We start from the raw sequence: 26,187 nt of genomic DNA on the forward strand, positions 1-26,187 counted from the left end.
ATTGTCATCCCGATTTCTCAATCATGTCCTCGCCCGGTGATGAAAACGGAGTGGAATCCGTCTTGCCAAGCGAGCCGACCGAATTCGAGACTGATTCCGACCGCGAATCTGATCCTGATCTTGATTCTGACGCCGATTCGAACTTTGGACTCGCTGGCCGTAACGAGTGGGCCCATTCATACACGATGTGCCGCCCAACCTGCGGTCTGTGTCGGTTCGAATTTGTTGAGGGGGAAGAGTTTGTTGTTTGTAGGTATTCCTTCTCCCCGAGGCCTAAAGAAGGTAGATCTAGCTGCCCGCCAAGCTCGATAATACAAAGCACTACTAACACTTACAGATAAACCGACTAGTCAACTCTATCCTCGTATCTGGTACGGGAAATACGACCCCTTCTCTCCGAGCCAGCTTGCGATAGAGTATGGATATCATCCAGACTGCGTTACACTTATCCAGCCCAGAAAATTGACTAATCACTGGCATTACCATCTTTTCCATGTCACCGCCGGCAATCGTGATTCTTTGAGCCTCCTTCGTCTTGGGCTAAGCGTCGAACGCAATGGATCAAACAAACAATCGCCACAGACCTCAGACAAGCTCTCGGTGGTCGTCTCCCGCAAGAGATATACCAACACATCGCGAGCTTCTGTCTTCGCGAACGCGCATGCCAACTTCTCAAAGATCTTTGGTTGGGTCACAGCCGCCCTAATACTCTTATCCAAACTTCATACATTGGAAGGTATACTTCTGTTTGGGCGCAGTATGTCGAGGTCGAAGGGTTGCGTTACGTCAAATCAATGTCAACCCGCCGCCTCACCCAACAAGATACCTTGGTTTTCAAAGCTAGGTTCAAGAAGAGGAGCGATACTAACAGGCCCGAGAAATTTCTGCATATCTATTACAGTCAAGATCATGTAGGAATACGCGGCATCAGTATCACAGAGGATGAGGAGATACCCCCTCTGAGGATGGAATTGGGGCTCTCCTGGGCTGTGCATCGTCATCAAAAGACCCCGTTTCGTTTCACACTGCGAGATGATGTAAGTCAAGCCTCCATACTCAAAAAAAGCACCTCGCTCATAGTATAAATAGCACATTAAGCTACGCAAATTGTCAATCCATCATACTATCAAACCCGACTTCACGTACCAGACAAGAAATTGGGGAGTTCTTCCAGAGAACTTTGGCTCATTCCCCCGAATTCCTCTGGCAACGAAATCTCCCTCCATTGATCGCCTGTACTTCGAGTCTGTTCGTGCTGTAGACTGGAACTCTCCCGGTTTATGCGGTTACTCCTTCTACGTGGACCGACACCTGATACGCGGCATCATTTCGCACAAACTTGGAGAAAAAGAGCCACAGAAACGGGATGAGTACGGCATAACCGACGATTTATGGTTTCACATGCCAATTGACCCCGATGAACGAGTCTCTGAGCTCTGGCTTCGCAGAGGACAATGTGAGGCTTTTAGTTTAGAAATTTCAGCAGAATTCGAGACACTCATTGTTCGAACAACAAAGGGGCGCAGCTTTACTACTGGTGTAGACTCCGCTTGCCGCTTTCCCCCAGACGAAGGTCGCAAATTCTGGTACAAGGCGATTGCAATCTTCCCGCCAGAAGGACCTTCTCGCATGTTCTATTGCAGAGCCAAGCATTTGTGGACCTACTTTGCTTTCGAGCACACACCTCAGCTCAGTAACAAGGGTAATCCTCAAGGAGTGGCTTCGTGGGGTAACTTTGAGATAGAACACTCACTCCCCCCTTCTTTCAACCCGTTTGCTAGCTATTTCAGCTTTGCCGTCTCATCAGCAAGTCTGAACGATGTCAGAACGATCACCCCTTGCCGGGCGTGGTCGGAACTATTCCGTAACGACGTCGTCGGGCTCTTGTTTACATACGGCGATGGCCGCCGGAGATGCGTTGGGCTAGTGCGTCTCGATTTTCTTGATCCTCCCTTGGCGGTTCACTCGGACAGCTTCTGGCTTGGCTGTACGTACAAGGATACACCAGTTGACGAGTGCACACCATGGCATAATAGTGTCACCAAGCTTTGTCTGTCTGAGCCAGTGCAAAACAAGGATATAGAGTACGTCAAAGTCCCGCTTAAGGGAAGACTCGAGTGGGCAGTTACACCTGACGGTAGTGCTGTTCGACATGTTGAGAAAGGGGAGCCGTCGGATGAAGTCGGCCAAGTCATGGCTGGTCGGAAGGAAGTTTTGGACTATGCAAGCCCAGGGATCAAAACCTTCGCTGTGCCGATTCGTGTCATGGAAACAAACCATTTCTTGATTGATCTTAGGGACGATGTGGATTGAGCTTGGCCGTCTACCGAGGGTTATGAGTTCAGTGTACCCGCGGGTTGTAAGAATAGATACGGATTGATGGATTACTACAGATAGACGATGGGAATCTACTGTTGTGAAAGTAAACTCTCTGGATTCCACTATGATAGGTGAAAAGGGGCAACACTTCGCCTCTCAGAACCGCCAGGTGGGTGGGGAAGGCAGTCAAATACTACTCTCTTGATTGATACCTGTTATCTTCCTTTCTTCTTGTGAGCAACAGAAAGGTAATGGATATAGTCCATTCCGTATCAATGCCACTTTCCGTGCTCTGAGCTGCCGCTGAACGTACATTGAATCCTTATTTCAGCTCCCTCGCGCTTTTGTCTCTCAAATACACCAATCGCGTTTCATCGAAATGACTGCGGAGGAATCTTTGCAAAAAGGCAGTGTTCAGTGAAACCCTGAATTTTCTCTGCCAAGTTATCGGGATTAACGGCTTTTCTCTTTTCTCCTCATATTAAAAACAATCCTCAGGAAGCAAGAAAGCATTAGAACTTAACATAAAATGTTACAACAAACTCATAAAAGGCACCCTAAACTTATCCAAAGTTACCTCCAGCTTTACCAAGTCATCTTAAATTTATACTAAGTACCCTAAACTTATGCTAATTTTAGAAACATAAGCCGCCGGTGTGAACAGAATACGCCTAGAGAGGTTCAGATTGTTTCTCCTGTTAACTAAAAACCGTTCTCTTCTTCGTAGAAGCACATGTCGCCGGTGTGAACAGAGAACGTCTTAACCGCCGTCTTCGAAGCAGTACCAGATGAAGCCTCATGGGCTAAGACTTGATCCATCTCGCTTTGCAACTTGCAGGCTTCGGAGCCAAGATGCCGCACATCGCTTTCCGTGGGCACAGTCCCCCACGTCGACCGCCACTCGAGCTTTCCTCTAAGCGGAACCTCGAGGTATTGCATATCCATGTCAGAATTCAGCACTGGCTTGCATACACCTAGCCATGTGATATTCCCCGTCGGTGAATAAGGCTCTTCGTCATCAGGTTCCGTGTCCCCGGAGCTTCCAAGCCAACACTTGTTAAAAATATTGATGGAGTCCTGCAAGTGATCAAGACGAATTTGCCCAACGGATCGTTGACGGCCATCTGTGTAGGTGAAAAGTAGACCAAAGATTTCGTTATCTACGCAGTCTCCCCACCCACGGCATGGGGTAATCGTCTGAAGGTTCTCGAGTTCGGCGGATGTTGAAAAGAATCGGCCAGGCCAGTCGTATGGACCGGGCCTGGCTGGTGGTCCAAGTGAGAGTTTGATCTTGCGCTCATGCCATGTTGTTATTTTCTCGAACTCAAGCCAAGACTCCCTATTTGTGTACTTGTAGTAAAATGTTCGGGCTGAAGTTGTTGATGGCAAATCGGCAAGCGCTTCGTAGTTGAGGGGCCTGTTGCTACGTGATGAGCGAGATCGGATGTCAGGGCCAAGCACAAGACTGCGACCGCTGCTTGTTACAACCTTTGAGAATGTCAGTATACTTTTGCTGGGGATTCAAGAAAGGCCAAAGCGTACTATGAGAGACTCTGCTCGAGTCAAGGCATCATCATCATCGCATGGGAAGTCTCCTGAGCGAAGCCATAGCCCAGAAATTCGTTCGTCAGGGTCAACAGGGAAATAAAGATAAACTACTCCGGCATTGGCATAAGCATCAAGGAGGGCAGGAGATAACTTCTCCGACCTATAGGGAACGATGTAGTCAATACAGCTCCAGTGTAGGCCAATGACATAACCGGAGACTCCAGGCAGGTTCCAGTCGACAGCATGAACTGCTGCCCCGTGACCTGTTTCGATCTTATCTGAGGGAGCGCTCAGGTAGCCAAGGTCTCTGGGGAACATGGCCCAACGTGCTCGTTGTTCATAGTGATATCCTCTTTCGTATTGGGTGACATCCAAATTGCGCAGCTTGAGGCCCTACATCGTCAAGTTAGCTTGTGGAGTTCACACATATTACATCCACGAGATATGACTCACATCGAAGTTCATCCTGATATAGAATGGGAGATTGTAAGTTTTCGAAGGAATGGAGACCCATCGAAGGCCAGGTTCCTCAGTACTCTGAATACCATCATCTGAAGAGGCAATGACGCTTCGTACTCCCAAACTATCTTCAGTGAAGTACATTTTTAACAAGTACATTTTTAACCCCATCCAAGAGTTGGGCTTGGGTTTGACCATAAAAATCATTGTATCATTCTCGTTCATGCGAACGGTGGAAAGAGACTTGACGTAAGTGCGACCTTCGATTTCAACGTACTGAGCCCAAATAGTTTGGCCGTTGAAAATGAGCAGTGCAACATCTTTTTTCGGACCACTGGGATCCCGACGTTGCCATGCATCCAGGTGAAGGTTTGTCGCATATTCGCTTAAGCAGTAAGCAGCAATGTTCTCGCATACCTCTATCGGAAGTCGATTCTTGATGGCATGTCGGGTTACCAGAGAAAGTGATGATCTGAGCCATCGAGTACGTTTTGCAACAAAAGACGGCGGTGGCTGAGTGAATGAAAGATGGAATCCGAACTGAGCGAGGTTCCATGTGCAAGATTCCAGGAAGCCCTTGGCAAATACGACATCGCCAGCAACTTGGAAACAACCTGTATGGAAAGCCTTTTGTCCATGGGCGCACAGGATCTCATTTTCTGAGTAGTATTTGTCGTCCCGGGTAAGAGGCAGGGTAGAGTTACTTCGGTCGACTGATTTAGAATTAGTAACTGTCAAAATAAAAAGTTCGGGTACAAAGTTCTCCGTGCTGATTTGAGCTCTCAGTCACAAGTCTCAACTGCAAATAACACATATGGCCCACAACTGAGGCTGTTATTTGCATACAGACTTGTGGATAAGAGCTCTAGAGCTTTGGGAACATACCCGTGATGATGGCTTGGCCTTCATGGAAGCGGAACTTGCAAAGACCACATATGTTGAATACGCGCGGTTCAAGGTCCGCAGAAGTGCCTGCTCGGCAACATCTTGTGCTTGGCTTGAATCGGGCGGGTCAACAGGCTGCTCCAGATCCATGATGTGGGCTATTCGCCTTCCAAAAGCCCAAGTTATTTGGGATTTTTCAGTGCATTTGATATGTCTCGCCGAGACGCGATAAGCTTTGGCTGTCAATTAATGGTGTCAGCTGTGGTCCGAACCATCCAGCTCCAGTAGCGTTGATCAGCGCAGCGCACTCTGACGAAGGGAAGCGAGATTTATGAAAAGAAGAAAATGGAACTCAGAGATAGGGTTGCTTTCAGAAGAGCAGGCGGGGAGTAGATGTGACTTCCCTGTTGACTCTCAATGGTACTGCTGAGACTGCCTACCTATTGTTGACAGTGCCTGACAGCTGCCAAGAATAGAAGACACACGCGAGAGGTGACAATGGCCAATTGACAAATGCCGAGCAATGGGAAGACAGAATAGGTAGGAGCCTGCAGAGAAATTGTTATCTGTGATACATCAAGGAGGAAGACACAACCAACCCCTGCATATCAAGATAGAGTAGGTAGTTGAGACTTGGCCCAGCATCACCATGATGGGACCAAACTCTACGAATGGTTAAACAAAAAGAGCTTTACGCTGACGGAAGGTCAGAGAAAACACTTTTTGATACGTCAAATAATGCCAGCAACTGTCATTCTCAATACAAAGAACCCGCGAGCGGAGTTACGTCAAAGCACCAAAACACCAGACACGAAAGCAAATAAAACGCCCACGATCAACGTAGGAACAGCCTGACACAAAGATTCCCTTTATCGGAATTGCTATCTAGATGGAAGTGAACCCCAGTGAAACAAATTCACATTGAAAAGCCGCAAGAGAATGGAGGTAGATTGCTTTGTTCATCTTGGTGAAGTGGAGATATCCATTACAAAACTCTACAAAATATCCATTAACTGCCGTCCATCCAATCCATCCCAACCCAACGGCGCAGTAAGGGGAACGATTTTACCAAGAAATACCGACGGAAATCTTGGGGTTTAAAACTCGAGAGAGATCGCTTTGACCACCGCCGGACCAAGTTCTCCAGACTCAACCTCACGGGCCAACATCTCACCAATCTCATCTACCTTATCCTGTAGTTTATTGCTCTCATGGTGGATGACCAAGTGGCGATAGTAATCCCCAGCCATGTAGCTATGCCATTCAAGGGAACCCGTAAGCGGTACTTCAAAGTACTCTCGTTTCTCATCTTCCAAAGGCGTGTCCACCTCAACCCAATTGATGTTGGATCTTGAGGGCCAGAAGCCTCCTGAGAGACGTTCTTCTTCTGACTTGTCGCTGCCAAGCCAAAACTTTCCTGAAGTCACCACAAGAGGCGGGTCCATGTAATCAAGTCGGATTTGACCGACGGATCGTTGGCGCCCATCGGCGTATGTGAGGAGCATGCCGGCAATGCCTTCACCCGGAGGGTCTGCGTGGCTCAGGACCAGACACTCTCTCCAGCCCCGGCATACGGAAATTGTCCTGACATTTTGAAGGTTGGCAGTTGACGTAAAGAAGTCTGCGTTGGAGCATGCAATAGGCATGGCTGGTTTCACGGATGATATGACGGCGTTCAGGTCCCGAGTCGCGACTTGTTCGAAACCCAGCCAGAACCTCAGATTTTCGGTCTTGCCATAGAACATTCGAGTTGGCTCGGTTGGCGATAACTCAGCGATCGCATGGTAGGTTAGCCGGCTTTCCCGCCCGCTAGTATAGTGACTTGCGCTATGGGAACCGAGAAAAAAGCTGCGGCCTTTATTTGTACGAATCTGGAATTTCGTAAGTATGTCTTTCACTAGCATTCGGGCATCATCGTAACTTACAAGAAGAGATCTGAGCATTGTTAAGTTTGGACTTGAGGGGAATTCGAAGTAGCGGCGCCAAAGCTCAACGACCTGCTCGTCTGGATCGATGGGTATGTAAACCCAAGCACCTGCATGGTTGATGTTCGTATCCATTAACCGTGAAGATGATCCTCCCCCGTTGTTCGGGACAATGTCGCGGACGCAGTCTGCGTCCATGAGAACGGAATAACCGCGGCATCCGGGTAAATTCCAGTCGACTGCGCGGATCGGCTTCTCCTCAGTTAGATTGTCATAACCTGGTGGTGGAGCAAATTGGCAGCTACCCAAGTGCTGGGGCAGAACAGCCCAGCGCCTCTGTTGGTAGTTGGCCACCGCTTTCTTTGTCTTGGTCATGGCCAAGTTGCGCAGTTTGAGACCCTAATAGCACGAAGCCAGTGAGTAAAGATCGTCTACGTGGAGTAGCGAAGAACAACTTACATCAGACTCGAGTTTGAACCAGAATGGAAGAGCCACTCCACGGTTGATAACCCATGACAAGTTCTCACCTTGAGCCAATACGGTATTGTCATCCCTAGTCATGACAACTTCACGGATACCCAAGGGGTCTTCGGCGAAGTAGATGTTTACGCGTGTGCCGTCTGTAGCCTCGAAGAGCTTCGTGTCGCTCTGATTTCTGCGAGTCGTAGAGAGAGACTTGATGTATTGGATGCCCTCAAACTCGATGCGTTGTGCCCATATGGCATGGGACTTGGTGACGCGGACTGCGGCATCCCGAGCCCCAAAATGGCCTTTCTTTGCCCAAGCATCTTTGAAGAGCCTCGTTGCGTAGTCTCTCAAGCAGTGGCTCCCAATGTTCTCGCAGACCTCAAGTGGAAGACGACCTCCGATGATATTCATGAACTCTTGGGCAAGCATCTCCTTCAACCGGCGTAGACGATTTGTTTCAAAAGATGCAAGAGGTTCCTTGACGAAATCTCCAAAGTTTCGGTAATGAGTTACGTTGCAGATGGCGTCACCGATGTTGTCGTCAAGCGAGAAATCCACAGTAAACTGGTTGACGCAAGACGAGTGGTAACCATTCTCCATGGATACAGTTTCGCCGTTTCCAAAATATTGTCCTTCCCAGATTGGTGGCAAGTAACGATTCTGAGGGTTGACTGTGGTCAGTTAGTAGGCTGCCGGGACAAGGAAAAGCCAATACATTACGATCACATACAAACAACAATGGAGTCCAACAGCTCAAACTTGAATTGACATAGGCAACATCTAGGCAGAACCACTGGTTCATCGTCCTCGTCAAACGAATCAGAGTCGCTGTTTTCGAGGTCCCAATGCGCAAAGCCTGAGTATTCGTCTGGCATGAGGTTCAAGTCCGAATCAGAATCTTCGAAGTCGAACAGATCCATTTCCCTGACTTTCGGTTAGCTCGGCGGGATAGGTAGAGGTGACACAGTCAATTGTCTCTGAAGACAAGATATATGGCCGCGTCAGAAAAGTGAGGTTGAGATGGTTGGGAGGAGAATAAAATAGAAGATTGAAAACGACGCGTACAGGTAGAGTTTAAAAATGCGGTTCTGCCCAGTGATTCATTGACTGCAGCTTCCTGTTTGCAGTTGATGCTGGCACTGGCGCTGGCACTGCTCATCCCTCACTGCGCCCACCACTTGCTTTACTCATAATGCAACGGTCAGTAAACAAACACTGAGCATTACTGCAAACAAGTGGAGATGGCGCCAAGATTAAACGAGCAAGCTGACGTTATGGCATGCGTACAATGCCTCAACATGCATGAATGATCGGACGAACACAAACATCGTCCACCCACCATTAACAGGTGTAAAATACTTAAAAAGAACATTGCCTTTCACAAAAAAAGATAGCGCCTTCATAAAACTAATCCATGCGATGCTCTCACCTGCAATGAGAGAATTTACCCTACCGTGAAGACCGCCAAACACTCGCAGGCGAAACATAGGAACAGACTGGTGCACGGGTCACACACAACCTTGAGATCGCGTGCTCGTAATAGTCTCACGCTCTACCGATTGAGCTGATCCGGCGTGGTTCTTACCTTTGGGATGAACTGGTGTGGAGACCGGGCCGCTTGAGAGGGCGGCGGGGTCGTGATGTTTTTCTTGGTGTTGAGGGGCAGTCGCTTTAGAGCTCGCGAAACGTTCGAGTCAACTCTATTGATCCCACCAGACCTTAATATGGGGTGTCAAGATAAACTTAGCAAAAGACATCATAGATTTATAGAAATTTACCCAAGTCTTTTTGTCATTTAGGATCAAGGTTCTTGGTTTTGTTCCCCCCCTTAGGGTACCAAGGTAAAGAAAAGACTTCTAATCTTCGCGACCAGTACATCTTGTAATCTCGACAGCGTCCTACGATTATTTGTTAGCGAAGGAAATGACGTTGGTGGGATTATGGGACTCACAGGAACACCGGTTGGCTCAAAGCTGTGGACCAATTTACTCTCATACACCAGATTCGGATCCCCTTCCTCCTCATTAATCTTCTCCTCTCCCTCCCTCTTCAAATACTGCTTCGCAGTTCTATCCGCAAACTCCTCCTTGTCATTCCCCCCCTTCGCCGCCCTCTTCTCCGCAACACTACTCCTCACATACGCCAAGTACGGTGGATTCCCCGGCTTGATGACGTTATCAGCTGCCAGAACACTGCCCGGCCCTACGAGGCCTAGTCGCTCACAGAGTTTGAGATCGCTCGTGTACGCGGGCTTGTAGTGGTCGAGGAACATGAGGTCGATCTTGGAGATTGTGCCGTTGGCGTGCAGGCGGGCTAGGCCTGCGTCGCTGGGACCGACGATCACGCGGGCGATGTCGCGCAGGCCCGAGAGGTCCAGAAGGGATGTTATGACGGCGGCGAATTCGGGGTTGCGCTCGAGGGAGAAGTAGTTTGTGCCTCCGGATTTGCGGACGGCGTTGGCGAAGAGGAGGGTTGAGTAGCCGACGTAGCCTCCGAGTTCAACCTACATCAGGACCATCAGTAAGTTTCTCATAAGGGCAAAGAGGTCAATTGGCGTACCATGACTTTGGGCTTCACCTCAGCGATGAGATCTGTCACAATCTTGCCCTTGTCTTCGCCCACATTCATGAGATACTTCTTCGTACGTCCAAACTCATCAATGGCTTGAAGAACACGTTCTGGTGAACCTCGCAGCTCATCAATGTCTGACCGACCATAGATGTAGTGCAGAAGCTCAATTTCACGCCCATCATCGAAGAACGTTTCTTCTTGCTCAACGTAAGCTTTCTTTTCGTCAAAGGAGGGCATTTTGTCGGTATTTTGCAACAACACAACAGGTCAATATGGAGTTGAACAGTGTAAATGGTAATGAGCGGGAGCTGTGAGCTATATGTACCTACACGGAAAAAGATAAACAAAAGAATCGCGTCCCTTAGTGTACCCGTCATTCATTCCCCTCCCCTCACCAGCTGCAGCTGCAGCTCGACTGCAAGATGCATGATATACTCACCGGTGCCTCCACTCGGGACCCCGATTGAGGGTCCTGGCGGGGAGAAGACCGTCCGAACACCGTCGTGGGGGCTCCGGACATTCCCATGACGCGCACATGCAATTCCCGTCATCATTTGCACAATTCAATCTGCTACCGTTAATTAATTTAATCAACGCGAGATAGAGTTTTCTAGTTAATCTGATTGTTTATTTTTATCGCCTCGAGAAGTGCTGTGACAGTTTGGTATCAGCACTGAAAGTGAGTCTGGACCTTTTCTCATTGCTCCGATCTCGTGCCTCGACCGCTACGTCGCACGACATGCATGTCTCACAAGGCACATTCACTCGTCCAACAGATCAACTCCGTAATAAACTTGTATTACCTGTATTCCCGAGCCTTCTCGCAATTACTATCAACCCTGCCTACCCCAGCCTAAGCACGATCTCGAAATCAGAAAACAATTTCTCCTTTCCATTGCGAAAACAACCCTTATACAACCATTTCCTATAACCTGTCCCAAACCGAAACCTGTCCCCAACCAGTACAAACGAGAGACATGAAAGATAACTGATCCTAACCTTGATCCACCCTGAGCCCCTTGAGATGCCATTTTTGTCTTCTTCTTTTTTTTATGTCTTTTGATGGTGTTTTTCGCCGTATATAAAACACATTCCTTTTCGCTCGCCGATTCGTGAGCATAAACACCTTGTATGTTCCCTTCCAATCCATTGCCATGGTATGCGCGCCGACAACTCAAATGCCTCCATCGTGAAAGGTACTCCGAACGCGCCCCGCAGTTGATGCCAACACATGCCGTAGTCGATATCGCAGGCTGATCGGTCGTCGTAAACAGAGTGAACGCCGTAAGAACCGCCCTGTTGGGTATATAGTTGCCACTCCCACGGTAAGCCAGACCGACAATTTCGTCAAGGCCAAAGACTCCGAAACATCTCAATTCCGAGACTGACACTGCACCTGCCCGTTTCTTCATACCCGACACCGATTTTCCTGTCCTCAAAGTATAAACGAGACGATATAGCGACGCCCCGTAATGTTCGAATGCAACTCCCAGTTCACCAATTCGTAACCTCCTGCCGGAAAAAACATAAAAACAATGTCAACTCCCTAGTCGATGCCGTCCCTTCAACACCTGTGACCTTGATTGTATCACTCGGCTCTCGCCAGATCCGAGTGCCCTGTAGTGTTCGCGCCGTCTTCAACTCGAGACATGAGTTGCCAAAGACCGTACTCGCCAAAGATACCGACCGCAATGCACGTTTACCTCTGCGCCGTCCCAAATGCAACTTTAAATCCTGCGCCTTGTTGCGACTCCTAATCCTTGGTGAGCGGACCTTTCTAACCCCAGACACTAGCAGGAGCACCGAGACCGGACGACTGACCCCAAACACCATTGCCACGTCCCCAGCCACCAGGAGAGGCAAGAGGAGTGGTGGATCGCTTTGATGAAGCTGAAGTTGTGGGTGTACCAGAAGGACGAGTTCCAATGGGGGCCACAGAGGCACCAGCCTGGTTGGGCTTGGAACCAGGATTTAGATCCCGAGAGGGAGAGCCGCCGGTTGGGCTGGATGTACTTGTACGGCTTTGGTTACCCACAGCGTTGTCAAAGACTTTGTTTGTGGGTCCAGCAGCCTGTGGGCTGACTGTGCTGTGAGGTCGCGAGTTGGGCTCAGTGGGAGGACCGTGGGCATCACCACCAGAGACGGGAGTGCCAGTCTCGCCAGTAGGGGGAGCACGGCCTACACTATCATAGGCAAGAGGAGAGTGCCCACGGATGCTTGAGGGACCGCTAGGGACAGGGGCGCCTGTGCGGACATTACCAGTCTCATCCACGTATCCTGCCTTGTCTGCAAAAGGACCCTCGCCATAGAGGGCACTTCGTTGACGGGCAATCAACTCTCGCGTCTCCTCCTCGGACATGTGCTTGTTGGGCGGCAGAGGCACCTCGGAAAGGACGGCTACGTAGAAAAGCTGTTAGCCCATGCTCAACAAACTCGACGATATTACATAAATGCTGCTCAAAATTGGGAGGGAAGAAACACGAGCGGCGTCTGGGCCAACGACATTTTCGGTCGCCCATGACCACATTATTTTTCTCTATATGCCATCTTGTTTCTTTGTCATAGTTGAATGTGCTACACAGTAGAGGGAGGCCTACTTCGCTGATATTGCTGCTCTGTGTGCAGGTTTCGAAGCTCTCGCTCCCGCTGAGCTGCCATCCGTCTCTTAGCCTGCATGACCTGCTCTGCCTCGTTGGAGCCTCGTGAAGGTTGATGACGCTGGTTTGCGTAGAAGTTCTGCAGATTGGGTCCCTGACCACGGGCGTCATCAAAGTTGTTTACCGAGTGCGGGCGGGGGCCGGGGGTGTGATGGGAACCACGGGAGTCTGCATGATCTTGTTAGTATGCTTATTGGGACACTCAACCAGACCAGTTCATCCGTTCAAGTCGGAACCTTTGGCAGGCTTAGTAGCGCAGGATAGAAAACTCACGGCGACCACCCATTCCATAGCCCTTACCAGACTTTTGCAAGTTCTCGTATGCTCGATCGACCTCTAGAATTGGGTCAGTTTTGTTCATTGGATAAGTCGAGTCTTGTTCGGGTTTCGAAGATGCCAGCCAAGTCGTTGGCTTCAAGGACAATTGAACTCGACAAAATCTCTGGGCGTGCTTCATCACATACCATCGAATTGATACGAGAAGGCGTAGTCATCCTGGGGCTGGGGGCCGCTGGCGCCTGCACAAATCAATGCGTTAATTACAATTCTATATCGGTCGATCGTGAATCTGGCGTACCTGCGCGGACCGGAGTAGTCGAACCCTGGTGCTCCCAGTTATTCTGCTGGGTGCTGGGAGTAGGAGACGACCACTGGGCCTGAGGGTTGTCGTAGTAGGACATGTTGCAATGTTCTTGGGGTTGTGGGGAAAAGCGGGACGTAGACGATTCGACTCGGGCTCTTTCAAATCTCGGATGAGGATCTATTGGCAGAATGTGTGGTCAGTTTGGTGTTGTTGCGGAATGTTGACGACAGAATGCGACGGCGATGTGCAGCGCAATGCGAGAGCGGTGCCAGAAACAAGGGCAATACGAAAGGTGATGAGGAAATTTGCCGCTGTGGCCGACGTCAAGATGCGCACCATCGGCCAGCTAAGACATGGATCCATCAAAAAGCACCACCCAACGCTCCGGGGCCCCTCGTCGCAACACGTTGACAAATCGACCGTAATCCTGTGCGTCGAGGTCTCGACTCACCCAAGAGAGATAAGAATATGATTAAGCTTCGTCGGTGACCTTTTGCCGCTTCGTTGGGAAAGTGAGCGCAAGGCAAGGTTTACGTTTACTCGCCACGGGCCGTATCCTCGGGAATAAACCACGCGAGGGTCTCGGAGGGACGGAGAAAAAGTGCGAAGGATTAAAAAAATCGCAAGAAGTCGGTGACGAGACGGGGGACGAGTTTAACACGACGGACCGGAAGAACGCTTGTCGAGACCAAAGCCGCTGCAAGGCAGACGGAAAAATCGAGGCGGAGGACGAAATAGGAAGAGGTACCGTGAAGGTAGGAGGGAGAAGGGAAAGGGAAAAGGTGGTGGTGGTTTAAGATGATGAACGACTCGTCGATTTGGACAGGGCGTGACGGGATAGGTTGGGTTAGGATTGAATGGGGGGAGAAAAAAACCAGGGCCGAGCGAGCGGGAAAGGAGAAGGAGCAAGCCTAGCCTGGCTTCTCTCGCCCATCAATCAATCAAATCAGGAAGTAGCGTCGTGCCGTGGGGAGTGGACAGTGGAAACTCACTGGACAGGAAGGAACAGGGCATTTCGTTGTGGGCACAGGCCGGAGAGTGACTTTTGGGGGCTCGTAGTTGGCAGGTGCCAGTGCAGTTGAGGCCTGAGGTGCGGGTAAATTGAGTACATGAAGCAAAGTATCGGCTGTTTTACGGCATGCAAATCATGACGGTTCATTGTATGACAGCCTGGCCAGGCTAAAGGCGGAGTACATGAACTGCTTGTACCTCGTTTGGCAGAACTAAAGGTACAGGCAATCACAGTGCAGTACCTTCCATACTTGCCAGTACCTAAGAATACTCGATCCATGAGATTTTTTGCCATGTTGGGGTATAAACGAGACATGCATTCTGTGACCGGATCTACTATTCCGATCAAAAGCAAAGCTGGCATCTCTTCTCTCACTTTTATTCTGGTGTTTCCCCAACCATTGCACTTCTTTGCCTGCTAACGAAGAAACAACAGTAGCAGTACTGGTCTTCAACATCCCCTGGCATAGAGGCTAGAGCTTGTCGCCCGTTGTCGGTTGAACGCCCAGGCGCCGGGCCCAATCCTCTTTTGATTCGATAACGGGGCTAATAACGGAGTGTGAAATGACGACGTGTGGGGGGTGCCATTTCTCGTTTCTTGGCCCTTTTGCCAGCAACGCAACTCCACGCTCCACGATGCCAGCAGATGATGTCCACGACGGGTGGGTTGCCAGTGCAGCTGAAGACAGAGAAGCACTGTGCCACTTCACCGATCCCGAAGCATGAGGTTATCATCAACTTCAAACAGAGTACACCTCATTCAACGTCTCCCTCCCTCATTGATGGGCTTCTACCGGAATCTGCAACAACTCAATCCAATTGCACTATGGTCCTAGCGGGAAATCACTGGACCCCGAGATAACAGCACTTATCCAGCACCCTTCCCGGGCAGGTTTATCCCGGTCTCTCACTAAACCTCGGCCGAAGCTCATCGCGCCATCCGCGGGCTTCCAGCGCTCCAGTGCTTCGCGGTCTTCTGGGATGCACAGGGTCTTTGCCTGCTCCATGCGTGTATCAAAAGCACACAGACATGACAAACCTCTCTCGTGAAGCACGGTTCAGGTACAACAGCGCAAACTTGCATGGGAGATGAACCAAGACGGGTCGCTTAGGGATGCACCTCATCCTGTAAACTTGGCGCTCCAGGTATTACAGTGGGTTAACACTGGCAAAAGACGCAGATAAGTTTCGGATCGGCAATAACCAGTACAGATATATCCAAACATGAATCGCATTAACGCAATATCATCAATGGATGTTGCACAGCTTGCCAAAGCCCACTTACAGTATCCTCTGCAATCAAAGTGCGTGTTTCCACATCTTGGCACGTTCTCCTTCCCCTTTCTTCAAAGTTAACATCAATCGGGGGTATTGTCTTTTACATCTACAAACGAGCAAGCCATCATCTTGATATTGTGGATACGCAAATTACCTTTATTTGAGCGTACCCCTTTTCCCGGGATTGCAGTCTTGACTTGACCAGTGTTGGGGGTTTTTAGCGGGGTGCTCTTAAGACGCCGATTCATTCCATGGGTTCGAGCTGTGGATTACCGCCAGCCAAAGTCACCTGAATCACACCTCCAACTCTTGAGACTTGACATCTGCAATTCGCAGCAGCAGTGTTTGAGGAACAGATTGTTTGGGTTACAAACTTACGGTTTATGGGTTGCAGTCGTACCTGCGAGGGTACCCGATATGACATGGTTGTCGGCAACTTGACGTCGGCTGAACATTAAATAGCGTGCATGGAGCTTGAGTAACCAACGGACGCGGACGGTTGCAGAAAGATATCACGCATATCTTTGGGATGGACCGCAATACCTGTGACAAGAAACATGGCGCTGCAGCATGTTTCAATTGCGTATGGATATCTTGCTGTAGCTTCAGCTTACACCCGAAACATAAACGAGACTGGCCAGAACATTCAGAAAGTCTCAAAAGTGAGCACTGTGTCACAAGTTGGAATGGAGGATTGCTTTGCAAATTAATTGCGGCGTTCGGGCCGTTGTCGATTCTCGCGATTGGAAAGCTGTCAGCCAAAGACGGACCTCCACTCAGAATGCCCTCCACCACCCGGTCACGGCGCATGTCAACATGGTTCGATTCTGATGATACCCTGCCGGTCGTTGGGCGTTGAACCTCTGACGCTCTTATTCCGCCTGGAAAATGGACCATGGAATAGTCCCTTTGTTTTCTTTCGTGTGCCATCATCATCGTGATACCACAAGATCGGCGCCCGTAGACATCCGGCACACCAGGCGGCACTTGGGTCCCGGTATTGGGCCCGAAATGTTCGGGATGGTCCCCAAGATTCCATTGACGATGTTTAGGCTCAGTTATCTGAGACCTGGAGTGAGACATCCCCTGGGATGAGATCTCGAGCCGGCTATCTTAATTCTGGCTTGTGATCCTTCTCCCTGCTGTCGGCTCTGATGCCCGTGCTTTAGCGAAGATGACCAGAAGATACTTCGTTAGGCATGTCATCTTTACGATACGTCTGCTCTTCGTTCAGCTGCTGACGATATTCCAGTTGGCATTCTGGGCGACAGGGATCTAAATGGACAGCCCCAGATGGGCGGACAGGCTTGGCCAAAAGGGTCCACCACCAAGGGAAGTCCACCTGTCATCGCGGGCAGGTCGTCACAGTCTTCCAGAACATGCTTCAGATTGACTGGTCTGTCACTTGATAAGCCTTCCGGTTATGCAGCAGCAGGCAACGGCTGTTACATGGTGACGCACAACGCATGTAAGGTCGGTCCAACGCGAAAGTCTGCCTTGTGACGACACCGGGCGTCGTTATGTAACCCACAGAGGTCGCTCGGTACGGCGACACCAATTCCATTTCCATCTCTACGCCACAAGAGTCGCTTTTAGCCAGCCAATATGCGAGAACTATATGGGTCTGCCTGCCCAACTTTGGCAATTGACTATCGAACCTTTGTCATCTTCGGGTAAGCGTCCCAAAAGGTGAGCTTCCCCAGACTGTTGCCCCGCGGCTATTGGTTGAATTGACCGCATGTTGGACTCGTCAGCACCCATCATGTATTCTCGTCACCCGACGTTTCTGCGAATTGCAACTGTACTTACCATTCACGTTTCAACGTCATGAGTAATCTTTTGAGACTCATTACCAAGGTGCACAAACATCGCCATTCGATATTGGTTCATTCATCAGCAAATGCCATTTCCCGGAGAAAATACCTTATTCTTCATGAGTTACCGTGCCGCAAGTATGCATGAATCGTGGACGCTGCCACCGATTAGTCGCCCATGCATTTCAGGAGCCCCCAATCTTTAGTCATCCAACAAAGGTATAAGTCGCGTGTTTTTTTGCGTCTGGTAAGGCCCATCAGTATTCAGTTAGACCAGCTCATCTATAGGACTGCTGTTCAAGAGATACCAAAGCCTAAGTCAGATATTCACATATGCCAACTGGTTTAACAAGCTATCCTATGATCTAGTCTTCCATCGCTCTGTCGGCATATGCTATGAAGAAGACGTAGCTACTGGCAAAGGGCTTCTAGTCTTCTGTGCAAAATTTACTCCAAGAATCTGAAGGCTCTTATGTCTTCGTGGTCCTCAGCACAATACTCCGTGAGACCTGATAGCTCAAAAGTAGGTGTAATGGCCAAAGTTCCTTGGCGGAAACATTGTATATCACGCACCTTGCAGGTAGGAAATGTCCCTGGTCAATGCCAGACAGAAGATTCAGAATCCCTTGTCAGAAGACGTGCTGGACGACGTAGCATGAAACTACCTTTCTACCATGACCTATTTTCCCCCTTCGTACGATGTCGTGGTCTTCTCATGTCGTATCTTCTTCCTCAAATGCTCTTCAGTACATTTCATAAGATTGTTGAGCTATAATTGAGTGTTTCGAAAGCTACATGTCATGGAAGCAATTCCTCTGGTGGCACGGAATATTGAAATTGCCATCTTAGTAGGAAAGCCTACAGAAATGTCGCATGCGTAAAACAAGCTTATTTCTATCCCGGACATAGTCAAACTCCCAGCGATGTTTGAAGTTGAACGGCCTGTCACTTCACAAGACTCGGCATCAAAGCATATGCATGATCACAGCTGCACGCTTGGGCATGCACTACCCAAGAGAAATCGACGAAACATCAAATATCACAAGATAATCTTGTACTTCTAACCTAGTATCCCAGCTCCAGTATCCATCCCATACCCCCAGATCAACTCCCCTGCTCAGAAAGCATGACCCATCATCATCCTCATAAAATCCATCATCACCAACGAGATCAACTCCCGCAATGGCCCACTCAGAACATTCAAACTACACTCATCCCCCTCCGCATGTTGAATAAGCTCACTCAGCACCATATACGATTTGTCACAAATTGGGCAAAAGAATCCTCCCGGCCTAACACAGGGAGCTCCCCGGTCAGCCAACGTCTGTCCGACGGCAAAGATATCTATCTCATTCACATCAGGGATACATCTGCCTCTTTCGACGTGCTTCATCATTGTGGATGCTTTTTCGAACTTACGATCGCAGGTGATGCAGTCGATATTCTTGTTGGGGTTGGGATTACGAGCTGCTTTTTCTTTCTGCTTCTCGTGGTGTACTTGTGCGGGGACGGCGAACTCAAGCCAGTGGTTGAAATCTCTGACGACGGTATCGATAATCTTGGATTTGGACTGGTGATTCTAAGGGAGCTGAGTCAACAGTGCTAGCTATGGATAAAAAGGCGGCTTACCTGGAGAGCGGATCGGGTCGTGAAGTACGCATGACATGTGATGCAACGATTATGAGCCTCCACCTCATGATTCATGCGTTCCGTGCCAGTTTCGAAAGATTTTCCACAGCTGAAGAGGCACTCTCTTAAGAAATACTTCGCCTCGAAAAAGAAGGGGAATGCATTTGCATCAGGATAATCCTTGCAGACGGTGCGCTTGGGGCCATAGGATTCATCCTTTGCGATCTTGGCTTGGACATCGACAACGGCTGGGTGGCTGATACTGTGGACATGCCATTGATGTGCAACTAATGACATCTGAGGGAAATACTCGTTGCAGTGCGTACAGAGGGTTGGGGGGCCTCTATCATCATCCATATCGATATCGGAATCATCTTCGTCATCGTCATCTGAAAAACCAGGATAGCCAAAGTCCGGGTCATCCGAGTCGTATATATCGCCAGGTTGAATACCAGCCGGGAAGTCGAACTGGTGTCGTCCAAATCCTCTGTGGCCTGGGTATGAGAAAGGATCATCATCATCATAGTCTTCATAATCCTCGTCCTCATAATCATCACCATCACCGCCATCGTCACCAAACGGCGGGACTGCCATTCGCAGTAGTTGTCTCATTATATCGTCCTCTGAGTATCTCGGCCTGTGCATCTCGGGGTGGCTGTCTCGCTGATGCTGACGAAGTGCAGACGCAAGACGGAAGGTCTTGTTGCAAGGTCTGCATCTAAAAGTTGGGTTTTCAGGCACACCTTGCTTTGAGTTTGTGGGTTCGGTTTCGACGATGCCATGCTTGTTGAGTTTGTGATCCGCAAGTCCCTTAGCGTGGCGAAATGTCTTTTGGCAGGTCTGGCAATAGGGCTTATCCTCATCTTCATCCCCGTCAACATCTTCTGCCTTCTTACCTCCAGCAGTTGCGTTTGCTCCTTGGCCTGAACTCTCTGCAACAGTATCGTCTGCCACAGCATGCTTGATGAGCCCATGCTGCACGAGGGCTGATTTGAAACGGAAGCTCTTGTCGCAAAGCGTGCATTGATGCATGTTTGGGGCTTTCTTCTCTTCCGTCGCGGTCTCTTCGACGAGCTCTGGCGCCTCACTCTCCTCATCCGAGCCATCTTGCCCATTTGATACTCTCATGCCAGAAGCAGCCAACGCCATATTCTCCATTACCTTTCTCATGGCTTCGAGACGTTGCTCTGCTTGATGCTTCATAAGCGCATCCTCGGATGGGAAGTTCTCATTGCAACATAGGCACTTGAACTTCTGAGATCCAGCAATATGCCGCTCCTTCAGCGTCGTATGCACTTGCTTCGAGAAGCCAGCTGCCTTGTTACCTTGCGCAGAACTCTTTGCTGGACCCTTGCCTTTCTTATCCGAAGTATGCTTGCTCTTTAGGTGCCTTCGGAGTGAATTTCGGCTGGTGAACGACTTGTTGCAAACATCGCACTTGATTGTCCTTTCCTCGTCATCTGGAGCCTTGTCCTCTTCCTTGGCAGGAGTCTCGGCATCCGTTTTGACAGTGCGATGCTTGGTTCTCTTGTGCTGGTACAGCGCACTTCGATGGCTGAAAGACCTATTGCAAATTGAACAGATGTTCTTACTTTCCTGGCTTTTATCGCCCTGGTTCACATCTTCTTGTTTGGCAGAAGTAGATGCCTTATTCGCAGTGGAGGCTTCTGCCTTAAGCTCCGCAGCTTGAGCTTGTGTGGCAGAAGTAGCTGGGGCTTCAGGCTTCGGAGGGCCATGCTTGCTCCGTTGATGCTGTGTCAATGAAGATTGACGCGGAAATGACTGCTTACAAAGCTCGCAATCAAAAGTGCTAGCCGCTTCGCCATCTTGTCCTGTCCCAGACGCGTCTGCTTCTACTTTTTGGACAGGATGTTTGCTCTGCCGATGTCGCCTGAGTGAGCCTTTGTGGGGAAACGATTTGTTGCAGATATGGCAATTGACGGGCTTGGCTTCAGGCTTTGCAGCTGAAGCTTCTGCAGGATTATCATCAGCCATTTTGGAGAGAATGATTGAAGAACAAGAGACGCGTACGCCGTGAATTACAGAATTGGAGAAGGAGACGGTGGACGACGCCTTGAAATGGGATTGCAGAAGCAAATAAATGGAAGCGGATCAAGAATAAAGCGTCCAAGTTGATTGGTCAACAAGCGCCACCATTGAACGTCTACCGTTTCAACGGAGCAACCGCTATAAATAACGTCAAATGGAAGTGAAGCGAAGCATTCAGAACGAATCTGAAACTGACGACATGAAAACACAACTGATTTCTTCTTTGAATCCTCATTTTTTCCTCAAGTGAGGTCTACTGATATGATGACATCGCTCTCTGGCCCTGGGCTACATAATACGCACAGATCCAAGCCTTGCTCTTCCACCGAGGACAATGGTTTGGATGGAAAAATACCTAATAGATTGAAAACAGACAAGGGAAAAGAACTTATTTCATACACCGACAACCATAGCATCCTCAAGAAATCGAATTCAAAAGACCCAACACCAACCTAAAAATGCTCACCCTCAATCATACGCCACCTCACCTCAGTCAGAAAAGCCTTCAACGGGCCCCGGCTAACTTCAGCACTGCACTTGTCCCCCTCTGCGTGGCGAATCAAGCTGCTCAGAGAGTCGAAACGCGCTTCGCAGCTCGGGCACTGGAACTTGTCATCAGAGTAGCATCTCGATACAACGCTCTGATCACTCGTGTCGATAGCCCATTTGATAGAGCGAGCATCAATGTAAGAGTGACATTCGCGCATCTCCACGTGCTCCATCATCTGGGAAGAGGTTCTGAACTTCTTCCAGCAGGTTATGCAGGAGATCTTGTTCTTTTTGAAGGACCACGAGTTTATCTCCCTGAGGTCATTCAACATGTCGTCTTCGTCGTAATTGTCAAAGTTCTGGAAGTCCGAGTATGAGAGTGATTCTTCCGAGATATTGTCCTGGTCAAATAATGACAACCAGGTGTCCTCGTGCGTTTTCTCCCAGTGCTTTACAAGCAGATGCTGGTTGCGAAAGGGTTCGTCTCAGGGCCTGCATCTGTATCCTGATATAACCTTCTTGATCGGAGCATCAGCCTCTGTCGTTGGCTTTTCAGCCGACTTCTCGACTGGCTTCTCGACTGGCTTCTTCTTTAATCCTCTGCAAGGGCCATGGCCGAGCTTCTTTTCGTGCTTGGTGAGCATAGCAACAAAGTAAAACGCCTCGCTGCAATCCTCACACTTGAAAGGTGGTGGAGGAGGTCCCGCAACAGGCTTCTCAGCTGGCACCTCAACAGGCTTCTCGACTGGCCCCTTTTTCGATTCTGTGGAAGGGCCGTGTCTGGTCTTCTTCTCATGCTCAAGACGCATGGCCACGAAAAAGAAAACCTCATCGCATTCAATGCACTTGAATTGAGGTGCAGGACGTCCTGCAACCGACTCCGGTTTCTTCTCCCCTGTTGCCATAGGCCCATGAGCGAACGTGTCTTGGTGCTCCGCAAGTGCAGCGTTGAAGTAGAACGCCTCGTCGCAGTCACTGCACTTGAATGGTGGTGGTGGAAGTGCCGCAACCTGCCTCTCGGCGGAGTTCTGTCCTGGCTTTTCAACGGGCTCCTGCTCCCTCTCGTTCTCTTCGTTGCTGTCTTCATTGCTCTTCTCGCAGTTCTCCTCGTCAGTCTCCCCGTCGGTATCCTCCCATTCATCCGGTGAAGGAAAACGATAGGTGGTTCTTATATGCTCTTCAAGCTCTTCATCGGAGTAAAATGTCTTGGGACAAAAGTCACACTTGCGTATAGTAACAGGTCCATCATCCGACCAGAGGTTATGGCGTATTACATGCTGTTCGAGCAGATCGAAATGATCAAAGGTCGACCTGCAGAAATCGCACTTCCCCCGTGGTGCAGGTGGGCCAGTGGGGACTTGTTTCTCTTTCTTCGAATGCTCCTCCTCAGCTGCAATCTCTTTATTACCACCACGTACCTCTGCACGCTCTGTTTTTTCCATGGGGTGCTTGGCGTCTTCATGTTGTACAAGTGCGGCCCTAGAACGAAAACCCCTGTTGCAAGGTATGCATTTGTGAACTTTGGCTGCAGGGGGATTCTCTTCTTTTCTCTTTGTGGTCTCATCCGTTGGATGGCCAGGTACATTTGGGGTCGCGTTCTGAGCCGAACTTTCTGTAGGAGACTCATCTGTCTTCTCATAAGCATGTTTATTCCTATAATGGTCTGAGAGTGAAGACTGGTAAGTAAAAGACTTGTTGCACAGTTTGCATTTGAGCTTTTTCAGCTTCTGGCCTTTCTGCTCGTATTTGTCCTGTGGCTCGATGCTATGCCGGTTCCTATTATGGTTGTCAAGCGCAATTTCTTGGTCGAAGGACTTGTTGCAAGGGGAACATATCAACCAGGCCGTCTTAGATTCCCAATTTTTAATATCCTGCTTCAAGTCGTTCAGTTGGCTGAGGAATTCACTGTCATCGATAGCTGAGTTTGGTGCCGTGGATCTTCCCTTTGCGTCTTCAGTGAGTACTCTAGTCTGAGTGACTGGTCGCAGACTGCGCATTTGAATGACTTTATGGCCTCGTCGCCTTGCTTTGATTCGACGTTGTCTATGTCTGTAAAGCCATGTTTATCCAGTTGATGTTGCATGAGCGCGGTTTCGCCAGGAAAAGCATTAGAATAAGGGCAGATATAGCATTGGGCTACTTTCACTCCAGCTGAAACGAGACTATTGCCGGACATCGCTTGAGATTTGGACATAATGTTCTGATGGTGTTTGGGGAGTCAAGAGATAGTTACATTGCAGGTCAATTGAGATAACGTCATGGTAAATGGGGCTTGGTATCAGGAGCAATTAATGGAGTCGGATGAAGTTAAAAGCGTAAGATGTGATTGGTCAATCGAGTCTGGCACGAACTCTAATTAATCCGTCTCGAACATGGAAACTTCGCGAATCATAGTGGAAGCCATCGGCATAGATTCACGAGTCATAATTATATTCGCTGACAGTTCTATGGTCTAAATGAGAAGTAGCTGTGAACATACCTTTACCATGTCTTCCTCCAGGCCTACATATATCGAGATCGTGACGTCGCCGTGATGCGGACCGCCCAGCTTCAGGGTAGGTAACCGGGTTCGTCGACTCTACGCAAATCAATCATGGTTCTAGAAACTCCATGTCTTTAAATACTCTGTATAGCCTGTGCGGGCTCGGAACCTCTAGCGATTTATATTGCAACGCGGCTACTGGTGGAATGTAGGTAGTATTTCACAAAAGCCCTCATACAAAGCCACCTTGACTCAATAACAATAAAATATCGTAACATGGCAGCCAGACATACCACGCCAACATACAAACGCCTTTGAACCCAGCCTTGACCCTCAATCGTGTATCTTGGCTCACATTTGAGTCCCATGTCTCTTCATTCTCAGCTGAGCGTTCAATATCAACCCCCTCTTCTCGTGTGCGGTTCAGGCCCCAAGTTCCTCGCCTCCAGAATGATGTCTGCAACAACAACTTCCTATTCATCTGTCGCTCAAAACACTTGGTTCGGTTCCCTATTAGATTGAAATAGAATGCACAAGAAAGAAGAAGTCCCGTCTCCCAACCGTTGTAGCGCCATTAGCTGGCCGACTGCAAGAGACATAACGCCAACTTAAAACAGTACCTCTATTATACGCCATCTCACCTCACTTATAAAATCTACCAACGGGCCCTGACAGATAGATAAACTGCACTTTTGGCTCTGCGCATGCAGAAGCAGATCACTTAGAGCCAGAGAGGTGTGATCGCAATGGGGGCACTGAAACTTGCCCTCAGAAGTGTAGAATCTCGATACCACATTCTGATCGCTATTCTTGATAGCCGATTTGATCGAATCGGTATCCAGATAAGTGTGGCATTTCCCTGTTTCCACGTGCAGCATCATCTTGGACGATCTCCCAAACGTCCTCCAGCAGGTAATGCAGGGAACCTTGCCCTTCTTATCTTTGGGCTTTGCTTTGTTATCGTCGTCGAATAGCGACAGCCACGTCTCGGCATGCGCGCTCTCCCAATGCCTTGCAAGTAGGTCCTGAGAATCGAATGGCTCGTCGCAGGGTGTGCATCTGTATCCCGACTTTACGGTCTTCTCGGGAACTTTGGGGGTATCCTGCTTTTCGAGATGATCATTGGGATGTCTGAGGACACAACTATGCTTGTACCACATATGATCGGTGAACCATTCCATCGTACGAAAGGCCTCTTCACATACCTTGCACTTGTACGCCAAAGTGACATCGTGTTCATGCCAATTCGCTGCGGTTTGCCCATCATACCGCTTCTTGAGGGGCTCTTTCCTCTTGCTTCCATCCCAATAAGGACCATGGCTGAGAAATTCTTGATGTCGATCAAAACTAGTGAAAGTGCGAAACACTTAAGGACAGAAATTGCATTTATACATGTGTGCCAAACGTTCTAGAGCTGCCTTGCCCATAAGCATCCTCATCCATTTTGCCCAAGGGGTGCGGCAGAAGTATTCCAAGTGCCTGTAAAGCGCATCAAAGTCGTAAAATTCACCTACGCAGTCCTCGCACTCAAGCAGTGATGGCTCAGATTCAGTGGCGTTGTCATTCTCGTTGTTGGAAGTTTTGTCTTCGGTCTTCTCAGACTCGGCAGCCTCCTGCTTTATATTCTGTTTCTTTTGAGAGTCGACGGAGACATTTTTAACTGAATCATCTGCAGGCTCTGCCGTTGTCACGACGTGATTGTCGCGTTTGTGTTGTTTGAGTCCACCTTTAGTACGGAAGACTTTGTTGCAAGGCCAGCATTTGTGAACTTTAGCCTTCTTCTTGGTGTTCTCTTCCGTGGGATGGTCTACTTCATCCGAGATTGGTCGTCGAATCGAAGGAGACTCATCTATCCTCTCGGTGGCATGTTTGCTCTGATGACGATGTTGTCTGAGCGAACTTTGGTGGGAAAAGGACTTTTTGCAGACATTACAAGTAGCCAGTTTCGCTTCCGGCTGCTTAGCACTGTCGTTGGGCATAATTGAGGTTTGTTTGTTGTTTGAAGAGGAAAATCCAAGTA

At 49.2% G+C, this 26,187-nt stretch overlaps 9 protein-coding genes across 9 annotated transcripts; 1 reads left to right on the forward strand and 8 right to left on the reverse strand.

Annotated features, from left to right (window-relative positions):
* Positions 1-23: 23 nt before the first annotated feature.
* FMAN_01738 (uncharacterized protein) lies at positions 24-2,313 on the forward strand (the record flags this gene model as incomplete). Its single annotated transcript, XM_041822345.1, has 4 exons — positions 24-249; positions 338-757; positions 823-1,037; positions 1,090-2,313. The coding sequence occupies 4 exons, from the start codon at positions 24-26 to the stop codon at positions 2,311-2,313; spliced, it is 2,085 nt and encodes a 694-aa protein (XP_041677082.1).
* A 708-nt stretch (positions 2,314-3,021) lies between these two features.
* On the reverse strand, positions 3,022-5,361 carry FMAN_01739 (uncharacterized protein; the record flags this gene model as incomplete). Its single annotated transcript, XM_041822356.1, has 4 exons — positions 3,022-3,807; positions 3,862-4,260; positions 4,321-5,039; positions 5,208-5,361. The coding sequence occupies 4 exons, from the start codon at positions 5,359-5,361 to the stop codon at positions 3,022-3,024; spliced, it is 2,058 nt and encodes a 685-aa protein (XP_041677083.1).
* Positions 5,362-6,308: 947 nt separating this feature from the next.
* FMAN_01740 (uncharacterized protein) lies at positions 6,309-8,479 on the reverse strand (the record flags this gene model as incomplete). The annotated part of the gene is made up of 4 exons (XM_041822367.1): positions 6,309-7,082; positions 7,137-7,535; positions 7,596-8,275; positions 8,335-8,479. 4 exons carry the CDS (start codon positions 8,477-8,479, stop codon positions 6,309-6,311), a joined length of 1,998 nt encoding a protein of 665 aa, XP_041677084.1.
* A 981-nt stretch (positions 8,480-9,460) lies between these two features.
* FMAN_01741 (putative catechol O-methyltransferase) lies at positions 9,461-10,412 on the reverse strand (the record flags this gene model as incomplete). Its single annotated transcript, XM_041822379.1, has 3 exons — positions 9,461-9,502; positions 9,556-10,107; positions 10,164-10,412. 3 exons carry the CDS (start codon positions 10,410-10,412, stop codon positions 9,461-9,463), a joined length of 843 nt encoding a protein of 280 aa, XP_041677085.1.
* Positions 10,413-11,952: 1,540 nt separating this feature from the next.
* FMAN_01742 (uncharacterized protein) lies at positions 11,953-13,512 on the reverse strand (the record flags this gene model as incomplete). The annotated part of the gene is made up of 5 exons (XM_041822390.1): positions 11,953-12,572; positions 12,773-13,000; positions 13,106-13,168; positions 13,297-13,350; positions 13,410-13,512. The coding sequence occupies 5 exons, from the start codon at positions 13,510-13,512 to the stop codon at positions 11,953-11,955; spliced, it is 1,068 nt and encodes a 355-aa protein (XP_041677086.1).
* Positions 13,513-15,948: 2,436 nt separating this feature from the next.
* Positions 15,949-16,787, reverse strand: FMAN_01743 (uncharacterized protein; the record flags this gene model as incomplete). The annotated part of the gene is made up of 2 exons (XM_041822401.1): positions 15,949-16,027; positions 16,105-16,787. 2 exons carry the CDS (start codon positions 16,785-16,787, stop codon positions 15,949-15,951), a joined length of 762 nt encoding a protein of 253 aa, XP_041677087.1.
* Positions 16,788-18,635: 1,848 nt separating this feature from the next.
* FMAN_01744 (uncharacterized protein) lies at positions 18,636-21,142 on the reverse strand (the record flags this gene model as incomplete). The annotated part of the gene is made up of 2 exons (XM_041822412.1): positions 18,636-19,097; positions 19,148-21,142. 2 exons carry the CDS (start codon positions 21,140-21,142, stop codon positions 18,636-18,638), a joined length of 2,457 nt encoding a protein of 818 aa, XP_041677088.1.
* Positions 21,143-22,170: 1,028 nt separating this feature from the next.
* On the reverse strand, positions 22,171-23,879 carry FMAN_01745 (uncharacterized protein; the record flags this gene model as incomplete). Its single annotated transcript, XM_041822423.1, has 2 exons — positions 22,171-23,556; positions 23,592-23,879. 2 exons carry the CDS (start codon positions 23,877-23,879, stop codon positions 22,171-22,173), a joined length of 1,674 nt encoding a protein of 557 aa, XP_041677089.1.
* A 1,655-nt stretch (positions 23,880-25,534) lies between these two features.
* FMAN_01746 (uncharacterized protein) lies at positions 25,535-26,146 on the reverse strand (the record flags this gene model as incomplete). Its single annotated transcript, XM_041822434.1, has 1 exon — positions 25,535-26,146. The coding sequence occupies one exon, from the start codon at positions 26,144-26,146 to the stop codon at positions 25,535-25,537; it is 612 nt and encodes a 203-aa protein (XP_041677090.1).
* Between the last annotated feature and the right edge of the window lie 41 nt (positions 26,147-26,187).

The sequence above is a fragment of the Fusarium mangiferae genome, assembly GCF_900044065.1.
Source record: "Fusarium mangiferae strain MRC7560 genome assembly, contig: FMAN_scaffold001, whole genome shotgun sequence".
Classification (NCBI taxonomy): Eukaryota; Fungi; Ascomycota; class Sordariomycetes; order Hypocreales; family Nectriaceae; genus Fusarium; species Fusarium mangiferae.